The 10701-nt window shown below is 38.3% G+C and overlaps 1 protein-coding gene across 1 annotated transcript; it reads right to left on the bottom strand.

The window, feature by feature from the left end:
* Positions 1-5598: 5598 nt before the first annotated feature.
* FAM124B (family with sequence similarity 124 member B) lies at positions 5599-10489 on the bottom strand. Its single transcript, XM_053460410.1, has 3 exons — positions 10244-10489; positions 7473-8322; positions 5599-6275 (listed from the first exon to the last, which is right to left on the bottom strand). Exons 2-3 carry the CDS (start codon positions 8310-8312, stop codon positions 5724-5726), a joined length of 1392 nt encoding a protein of 463 aa, XP_053316385.1. The 5' UTR covers positions 8313-8322; positions 10244-10489; the 3' UTR covers positions 5599-5723.
* Positions 10490-10701: the final 212 nt, after the last annotated feature.

The raw sequence follows: 10701 nt of genomic DNA, 5'->3' as shown, positions 1-10701 counted from the left end.
TTTTTTGGTGCCCCTCAGGTACTTAGCTTGCAGGAAATGCGTTTAGCCAAACACATCTAATGCTGCTTGCACCTACTTGGCGTGCTCGCCACCAGCCAGCGCTGGCTCACGCAAGAGTTCTGGAGGGTCTAATGTTACCCTAAAGCATGTTTCATCCTAATACATGTAATCATGTATTACCTTGAGTAATTTTCAGATAACATCTCTGAAAGGGTCCATATAGTGGAGCCTGGCGCTCCCTGTTATGTGGCAGAGGGTCTACCACCCCCTGGACCTATTGGCCTTGGCCAGAATACGTCACTGGGTCCATATGTAATATTACTTTTCCTTTTTCCATAAATATATGTTCATATGATAGCTTTTATTTATACACTATGAATTTTCCCACATTGTTATAACTGCATCTCAGTAAATGAAGCTAATAAAATATGACATGCTTTATCAAAAGTAACTGGCCTCGGCAGGTCACCTTAATATGTTTTGGGTGCAGGTATCAAAGGGAAGCATCCTCCATGTATCAAGTAAACAGGAACTATTACATAGTTTGATTCACATTGGACGAAAGAAAACAAAAGTCCCATACTGAATGTTGAATTATTCTAGGATTCATGTTGCTTAAAGGCCATCTCCTGCAATTCAAGGCGAATATAAAACACCATTTAATAAAACAATGAATAAAGCACAGTGTGCTTTGTATTCTAAAGCAGCTTTAAAGTCCCCAGTGACATGCTTCTTAATTTACTACAGTTTGCCAGCTGCTTACAACTATATATTCTAGTAATGTGCAGTGAATGGTAATAAGAAAAAAGCCTGTGGTAATTAATGAAACAATCAGCCCATTGTTGAACACAACTATTGTTGTTTTATTTTAGATTGTGTTGCGACAGCATTTCCCCGTTCTGCATGTCCAGGAACCACTAAAATAAAGAACATTTGGCTTTTCTTTTTCAGCCCATGATATATTGATATATATATATATATATATATATATATATATAAATATTAATAATAATAAATAATAAAATATAAATATTTTTTATTTTTCAATACACAATTAGAAGCTAATTTACCTACTTCCATGGACAAAATGACATCTCTGATTGCCTATGACTCAAAGTCCCAGTACTTAGGTCATAGAGTTGGCATGCTTACTTGCATCTACATTGGACCTGCACTGCAGTTGTCTGAGTTGAGATGAGTGGAACAAGAAGGCGATCCTTAATTAGTTCATCTTATAACAGTCTAAACCAGTGTCAGGATTAGTTTATCACTGACTTTAGCCCCATCATTACTACAGAAGCAACGTATTCGTCGGATTATATGCATTGGTCTTTTTTGGACACACATCTTGTTGTAGTTATTTCTGTGGACAAAAACAATAGGCAGGAGTAGAGGTGTGCTGGTCACCCCACACCATTGCAATGGTCTTTTGACTGACATATTGCATTTTTTTCAGTGAACGGTTTAATTTAATCTCTGAAAGTTGGAACAGGTGGTCATTGGGACAAAGAAGCTGCTGACAAATTAGAATGGCAAACAACTTTGCTCTGTACACAGTATCTTCGCAGTTCTTAAGGAAATTCTCATGGGATAGTTTGAATTTGCATTGCATTTGCTTCCTGTGGTTCAATAGACAGGGTATACTAAGAAATGGCAACAAGTCAATTTGCTTGGAGAAAAGGCCTTTTTAAACCTTTCAGTTGTATTTTATCTATTGGCTGCAGAGTTGGCGCTTTCTGAAGAAACCATCTACACATTGAAACAATAATGTTTAGTAATATTAAATCAAGAACAAATCTGATCGAGGGGTAGTATTCCTTAGCCATGGTGTCCATACTACACAAAGAAAGCTGATGATTGGCTAGCTAGGGATTATGATTTATTTGCTCCTATTCTCTTTACATTCAATAGATTCTCGTCCAGCCCTATATTCACATTGTAAATGTGTAAAACTCAATTTAATTGTACTGGATGATCACTTTGTATTCACCCCATTCTCCTGTTCCTTCCCCATCCTCCGCTCTTCTGCCATGTATGTATTGATTCATCTACATTAGTGTGTTTTGCTTATTGAGGTATAATTTGTTAATTTTCTCATTCATTCTATTTCAGTGCACCTCAATATATTTATTTTGCCAACATTTTAGAGAGATCAAACAAAGTGAAAAAGACTACACTTAGGCTTGGTTTCCATTTGGGTTTTTTTTGCTAAAAACGCCTATAAAAACGCCAATAGCGCCACCTGGCGTTTTTTTGTGAAAAACGCCTGCAGCCAGATGTTAGCTGTAATTCAATAGGAAATCGCAAAATGCCATTTCCACTTGGCGTTTTTCTGTCTGGCGTTTTTTCAGTCCTCTTTGGCGTTTTTCTGCTTTTTTGGGCTCTGTGGCAGTTTTTCAAAACTGCAGCATGTTGACACTCTGGCGTTTTTTGCAAGAAATCTTGGCTTTTTTTCTCCAATAGAAGTCTATGGGAGAGAAAAAACGCCATGAAAAAGCCATGTGGGTTTATTGCCTTGGCGTTTTTTATGGCGTTTTTTCCACAGTTACAATGCAGAGGATGGACCCAGTATCTGTGTGTCCTACGAGAAATAGGCTGAAAACAAACAGTTTCACACAAAACAAAGTCCTGGACTGGTTCATATTGAATTTTACACCATTTGGAACAAACATGCCATTACAAACAAACATACGCGACCGGATCCTGCGTGCCAAAAGCAACAGCAAACAATTTGCACCATCATTTGGGGCCAATCTTCCCAGAGGAGCAGACATTCGGAATAAAGCATGCCTTACAAACCACAGAAAAGAGACAAAAGGGTCTACCAAGTAAATGACATCAGGAGAGGGCAGATACTTGCCATTTATCCTAATCCCTTTTAGCTGGGTGAAACTTCTAACTTGTAAAGGCTGGAAAAACTGCCTAAGGTCAAAAAAAGCAATTTCCACAGAAAGGCTAAAACGCCAGAAAAAACTGCAGAAAAAAACGCCAAAACGCAGGTAAATGCAGCGGCAGTTTTCTTGGCAGTTTTCCTGGCGTTTTTCATCAAGAAAAAAACGCCAGACAAAAACCCAAGTGGAAACCTAGCCTAAGGCTAGATTTCCACTTGGTTTTTTTTTGCTAAAAACGCCTATAAAAACGCCAATAGCGCCACCTGGCGTTTTTTTGTGAAAAACGCATGCAGCCAGATGTTAGCTGTAATTCAATAGGAAATCGCAAAATGCCATTTCCACTTGGCGTTTTTCTGTCTGGCGTTTTTTCAGTCCTCTTTGGCGTTTTTCTGCTTTTTTGGGCTCTGTGGCAGTTTTTCAAAACTGCAGCATGTTGACACTCTGGCGTTTTTTGCAAGAAATCTTGGCTTTTTTTCTCCAATAGAAGTCTATGGGAGAGAAAAAACGCCATGAAAAAGCCATGTGGGTTTATTGCCTTGGCGTTTTTTATGGTGTTTTTTCCACAGTTACAATGCAGAGGATGGACCCAGTATCTGTGTGTCCTACGAGAAATAGGCTGAAAACAAACAGTTTCACACAAAACAAAGTCCTGGACTGGTTCATATTGAATTTTACACCATTTGGAACAAACATGCCATTACAAACAAACATACGCGACTGGATCCTGCGTGCCAAAAGCAACAGCAAACAATTTGCACCATCATTTGGGGCCAATCTTCCCAGAGGAGCAGACATTCGGAATAAAGCATGCCTTACAAACCACAGAAAAGAGACAAAAGGGTCTACCAAGTAAATGACATCAGGAGGGGGCAGATACTTGCCATTTATCCTAATCCCTTTTAGCTGGGTGAAACTTCTAACTTGTAAAGGCTGGAAAAACTGCCTAAGGTCAAAAAAAGCAATTTCCACAGAAAGGCTAAAACGCCAGAAAAAACTGCAGAAAAAACGCCAAAACGCAGGTAAATGCAGTGGCAGTTTTCTTGGCAGTTTTCCTGGCGTTTTTCATCAAGAAAAAAACGCCGGACAAAAACCCAAGTGGAAACCTAGCCTTAGGCTTGGTTTCCATTTGGGTTTTTTTTTGCTAAAAACGCCTATAAAAACGCCAATAGCGCCACCTGGCGTTTTTTTGTGAAAAACGGCTGCAGCCAGATGTTAGCTGTAATTCAATAGGAAATCGCAAAATGCCATTTCCACTTGGCGTTTTTCTGTCTGGCGTTTTTTCAGTCCTCTTTGGCGTTTTTCTGCTTTTTTGGGCTCTGTGGCAGTTTTTCAAAACTGCAGCATGTTGACACTCTGGCGTTTTTTGCAAGAAATCTTGGCTTTTTTTCTCCAATAGAAGTCTATGGGAGAGAAAAAACGCCATGAAAAAGCCATGTGGGTTTATTGCCTTGGCGTTTTTTATGGCGTTTTTTCCACAGTTACAATGCAGAGGATGGACCCAGTATCTGTGTGTCCTACGAGAAATAGGCTGAAAACAAACAGTTTCACACAAAACAAAGTCCTGGACTGGTTCATATTGAATTTTACACCATTTGGAACAAACATGCCATTACAAACAAACATACGCGACCGGATCCTGCGTGCCAAAAGCAACAGCAAACAATTTGCACCATCATTTGGGGCCAATCTTCCCAGAGGAGCAGACATTCGAAATAAAGCATGCCTTACAAACCACAGAAAAGAGACAAAAGGGTCTACCAGGTAAATGACATCAGGAGAGGGCAGATACTTGCCATTTATCCTAATCCCTTTTAGCTGGGTGAAACTTCTAACTTGTAAAGGCTGGAAAAACTGCCTAAGGTCAAAAAAAGCAATTTCCACAGAAAGGCTAAAACGCCAGAAAAAACTGCAGAAAAAACGCCAAAACGCAGGTAAATGCAGCGGCAGTTTTCCTGGCGTTTTTCATCAAGAAAAAAACGCCGGACAAAAACCCAAGTGGAAACCTAGCCTTATACCTGGGAACTTTCTAAATGAACAGCTGAGTATTTGATTTGCATAGCTGACACTCTATGGGCTAAATAGAGACAGTAACTGATAATCTTTCTCTCAGGTCAACTTTTTTTCCTTGTCCTCTACCATAACAAAATCAACACACCTCTCCCAGCATTTAAGGTATTAAACCCCAAAATAATTTTATGTCAATAAAAAAAACACAAATTCAAAAAGGTCTACAAAGAAATGTTAACACACACAGATATGTTTAATAAGCACAACCACACACATTCATATAGATATATCCCCACATACACAATGACTTCCATAAACAATAATCCAAGCTCCAACCTGCCAGAGTATCTCTCCTCCTATGGGAACTGTAACTCTGAGCTTCGTCTGTTTCTAACAAGTCATACAGTTTCCACTGTTAATCACTAAAACAAGAGGTAGGAAGCTCACTAATCATACTCTATAAATGTAGTTATCTCTCTGCAAACACCCCTGCTGCAGGAGAAGAACCTCATGTTCTCAGATATTACCAAGACTTGAAGCTTTGATGACTCAACGTGAATTTTGCAGCACAGCGAATTTCACAGCAATGTGTACAATTTGCTAAGGACCATGGAGAAGATGACATTCAGTTAAATGTTGCTACAGTAGTCAAATAGGATCACAATAGTTTGATGAGAAAATAAATAAGACGCGGAGAACATAACGTAAGAAGTATTTAATGTAAAAGGAACTACATATCCTGTGAATAGACAGCCTAAGAAAATGAATCATTAACGAACCATTTTATAGGAAACTCTGAGAATTGAAATATTGTATTGACTCATTTCAAATGAAGAATTCTTCTTTCTGTACTCTGTAGTTGCTATCGTCTACTTTTGATCTCTCCAATTTAATGCACTGGGTGCCCAGCCCACATTCTGTGTTACTTTTGACAGACATAGGGGATAGAGAGCCATGTGGTTTAGAGAACATGTCTAGGGGTTCTTTTTCACCCGTGGTACAGAAGTGCCTGCCATCAAAAAAGTCCTGAAGGCCTGTGAAATTGTGATCAAAAATAGGTTGCTCTCTTAGTTTAATGACTGTACATCCAGTGTCTACATTTGTCTCGGTCTCTTTCAATTGCACACTGTGTCTTGGCACTGGTTTCTGGAGATCATTTTCACTTTGATCACAAGTCTTTTCATTTTGATCTGAGATGTTGCAGGCCAAGTTAAAAACTTGTTTGAATTTCACCTCTTCAGATACAGGTAGCCTTTCATGCCCCATTTTTTGGAGACGTCCCATGAATGTTTTCTGCCGAGCACTTGGAGTTACATGTGATACTCTAGCCATTCTGCTGTCACGATGACCCAAATTTGCCACAGTGTTTTCAGTAACCTGTGCACAAGACAAATAGAATTTTAAAATCAAATCTACTTTATAACATATGTATTTTTCAACTATTTATTGTACAGTACAGCTGAAAAATGTGCATGTTCAGTTTGCCAGAATGCTTAATCTTCTGATTGAGGTTTATTCATTTAACAATAAACTAACATGAGGGAGAGGTCATAATCTAATAAAAGAGAGTCAGAGGTTTAGGTGTAATGTTTTAATGTAATGAGGTTTCACTTCACTGGGAGGGTGGTAGATAAGTGCAATGGTCTTACAGCAGAAGTGGTAGAGGTTAATACAGTGGGGGATTTAAACACGCATGAAATAGGAATATAACACAAGACAATGAGTGACTAGGGATTGACGTATAAAAGTAGTAAACTAAGGACTGACTAGATGATCTGAATGGTTCATGCCTGTTGTCATATTCTACCTTCCTATGGTGAGGTACAAAACCATTTCTAACAGAACACCCCTCTTACCGTAACTGGACCTTCATAATGCATACAGTAGTTGGGATGAGATTTTTTTATTTAACCCCATATACAGCCATTTATCATGGATGTGTATTTACTGACTGCGAACAGTTGGACTGACATTATGCAAGGCTGGCATTATACATAATGCAAAGATAGTATAAGGGACTGCCTTGAGTCACTTCATTTATTTTTAACTATTCACAAAAAGCTTACCAAGACTAGCCCTTCATAATGCAATATTGAGGTCTGTGAGCTGGAAATGGCAGCAAATGAATATACCCTATATACCATATATAATGCTTGGTAAATGTCTGTTTTAACGTTCGGTACATCTCTGATATTTTGCTTTTGACTTTTGCATGGAAAAGTTAATTTTAAATCACTAATTTTAAGCAACAAAACATAATGGGATGTATTCACCCATTAAAATATACATGATGCAGGGCTAACTCAGTTCTTGCTGGAGAAACTTGCCAGAGTAGACTCTTTATAATGTATAGTGAAGTAAGGGAGTAGAAACCACAACTCTCCCTTTAGTAAATAAACTCCAAGATGAAGCTACAGAAGAGTCACACTTATCTAACCATTACTGAAGTAATGGCACAATCAACAACAATTATTTTGCTATCTATGGTTACTGTTAAAAATTCAGCACTTCCCTACAAATATTTTTCTAGTTAAAAAGAAAAAAAATATGGCTTTAAATCTGATATCTGCCAGCGGATGAAATATGATGCTCTCTACACAAATGACAGACCCACGGACTCCGCTCTAGATTTGGCAAAGACTTTGATAACTTAAAATTTTGTAAGGCTGAAATGCAAGTAATTACCATAAACAAGATTTTGTTCCCCTCATAGTCTTGTGTCTGCCATCTTGTGTCACTAATGGGCATGCATGGGTAGGGCAGCAAAGGAACGAGCTGGCCTATTGCCTGAACGCCAAACTGAAGGGCACATCTGTCTTTTACTTGCACAGATATCCCAGGGGGTAGTTGTTTTAAAGAGAACTGAACAGATGTGTACTTCGTGGAATACAGTGTAAAGAAGCAGAATCCTGGTTTCTCTGTAATTGCCTCCATTCGAAGAATCATTTCATAAAGTCGTACAGCATCCTCGTAGTTATCAAAGCTACAATACAAGGTAAGTCTTACAATTTCCATGCCATAGTGCACCTGTCTTATTCCCCACACCGGCATGTGTAGATCGAGACAGTAGTAATCTGCAGTAGACTGGCTGAAAGCACATGTTCTTACTTGCTTGGATTCTATGTGCACACGGTTCCATGGATGTAGCTGTAAAAAGCCACGCAGTACAGATACTCTTTCCTGACCCAAGTCGTCACGAAGAAAAAGTGTCACAGAGATCCCTGGGAATCCAATCCTTTTTCTAGGAGACTCGACTGTGTTGGTCAGAGCTGGCCGCTCTGATACAAGAAAAAGCTGGATATCTGGACATACTCTGTGCAAAAGCTGGTCAACGGCTTGTTGTATTGATAACGTGCTTCCTGAACTGGCCAGCAGATGAACAGTGAGAGGCAAAGTTACCTTTTCATCATCCATTTATAATTTCCTGTGTAAACAAAAAACACATGTGTGTGTATACCAATATTCACAAACGCGTTTTAATAAATAAAAAATCTATCTATCTTTAAAGGAAGAAATACAGTTCTGGCAGCCCAGGGCTGGTTGAATATTTTAGCCCAGCCTACCCACGTTTACTTGGGTGGTCAAATGCCAGGGCATATTCTTCCTACATCACTAACTTGGCTTCAACATACACGTCATAACCCTTTACCCTACAGTCTCAGGCAGTACTAGGATGGTTTGGACCACTCAGGTGAGATCTGATGGGGACTACATTTTATCCAACCCATATGTGCAATGGATTCATCAGTCCATTCTAGAATAACACACATGCATCATCACATCTGAGCTATCACTGAAAAGCCTTGGTTAAAAGCATTCCCAATAAGTGCATGTGATATGGCTTCTTGTCTGCCAATAATTATATTGGGCTTAATCATGTGTGATGCAAAAAATCTACCTAATTTTCTTAAAGTATTCACCTAACTTGAAATTGTCAATTTAAATAAACCAGTCACAAAAAATTAATATATGGCATGTGGTTTAACACCTAATAGATCATGATAAAATTGCCTGATAATATCCAAAGAGTGGCCATAAAGGCAACATAGAGTAAAATTAACTTTGTCCACCTTTATTTGATAATACTTAAAGCACTTTTCCAATTACGTGTTCTTTTGTAAGTTGATGTCACACTAAAGTTGATCCATTATATAATAAAAATAACATAAATAAAATTAAAAAAAACCACTTAGTAAAACAGACAAATGCAAAACACAAAATGTATTTTTATTTTGAATTTAAAGCAAACTACTGTATAAAAAATGGAAAGTTAATCTTCCTGTTCTACTATATAGGCGTTCACGCAAGCAGGAAGTGCTACTTCCGATGATTGTTTTTAAATATAGATCTAACATGCTACCAGACTTGACTGAAAGAGAGCCAGAGAGTGTTATTCGTGGATGGAATTATATTAACTAATTAACTACTCTATATTCTGTTTCTGCCTCCCCATAAGGCAAATTGGCCATGCACCGAAATCATCCCCAGCTTTTTTAGCAGTGCTGTAGGAGGCAAAAGGGAAGTGTCATGATGCACCCAATCTTGTTCTATTATTTTCTTTGTAATCTGATTCCTTCTCTTATCATCCAAAGTGCAATTAAGATAACATGTTTGACAGCCTTAACATTTTGACAAACTAATAGCATGTTTTTTCTCTAATATGATTGGAAGAGACCTGAGAGGTCTTGAAAGCTTGCACTCGAAATCTACTCAATTAGCCAAAAAAGGTATCAACTTGACTCTACTTGTCTCCTGGGAGAAGTTTCAGGTGATGTGTTGCCTTACTGTGATCAGATATGTAGGGCTATAGAGCACAGCTATCTAACGACTTGGTTATCAGCTGAAGTAGGTATCAAAATGGCAAGAGGTCTCTCTCTCCAGAAAAAAAGAGATTAGCAAATTAGTAATAAACATTTAAATTCATGCAATAAGGTTATAAATACATTCGCGGACAACATTCATATTACAGTGACATCATTAGGTTACATCTGGTTACAACAAGATCCCAAGAGGGCATTCGGCCATCCATAACAAAAAAAACCTTTTAAGGTTTAGTGTACCCACACAATATATGTAATATAACTTTTAACTTTCTTTTGATATTATATAACATCATATGAAAGCACTGCCTGTACTGCATAATAAAAATACATATATTGCACAATAAACAGGTAAAAAACATGGCAATTACAATTGCAAAACACCTGCCACTGAATTTCATAAGGATAAAATGTTAAATGTTCGAGTGTTCTGTGTGAAGCTTTTATGTTTGCTTTGCAAGCTTTGGTAACAAAAACAGGGCACTCTAAATAGAGAGATTAACACAGCACGAAAACACCACTAACCTGTGCTCACAACCATAGCTGTCGGTTTACTATCCACAGCTAGTAAGGCAGGAGGATGACTATGCTGATCTTGTGTCTTTTTCTTTCCATTCACTTACCGAGCCGGGTAAGCAATGGCCTCAGACTTTTCTCAGTGATACTATACACTCCAGGTATAAAGCCGACATTTCCAGCAGCAATGTTAGCTGCCTCTGAGCTTCTTTTGTCAGACGTCTCACACTGCCAGTCTTTGTCGCTCCTGCTGATCTATACTATAAAAGGAAATACATCACTTCTTCTAGGAACAATCAGGCGATGATTTTCTTGTGTTAGCAGCATTAAATACTCAATACATATATAAAAACTTGTGTGCACCAAAGTCGAGTGGTACTGGAGCGGTTTAAGCTTGAACAGATGTAACATTAGTAATTTGTTTTCAGGAACTAAGAGGCGTAATGCAGAAAAAGTAGCTTTGGAAA

This window comes from Spea bombifrons, chromosome 3, assembly GCF_027358695.1.
Source record: "Spea bombifrons isolate aSpeBom1 chromosome 3, aSpeBom1.2.pri, whole genome shotgun sequence".
In the NCBI taxonomy this organism is placed as follows: Eukaryota; Metazoa; Chordata; class Amphibia; order Anura; family Pelobatidae; genus Spea; species Spea bombifrons.
Note: the sequence above shows the minus strand (reverse complement) of the source record. Positions and strands in the feature narration are given on the sequence as shown.

Bases quoted from the DNA above. Each gene is read 5' to 3' on its own strand.
- FAM124B (XM_053460410.1), bottom strand. From the start codon at position 8,312: ATGGATGATGAAAAGGTAACTTTGCCTCTCACTGTTCATCTGCTGGCC. The intron at 6,276-7,472 runs GCTGGCAGATAT...TCTTGTGCACAG, and splicing joins GAGAGCATCATATTTCATCC to GTTACTGAAAACACTGTGGC.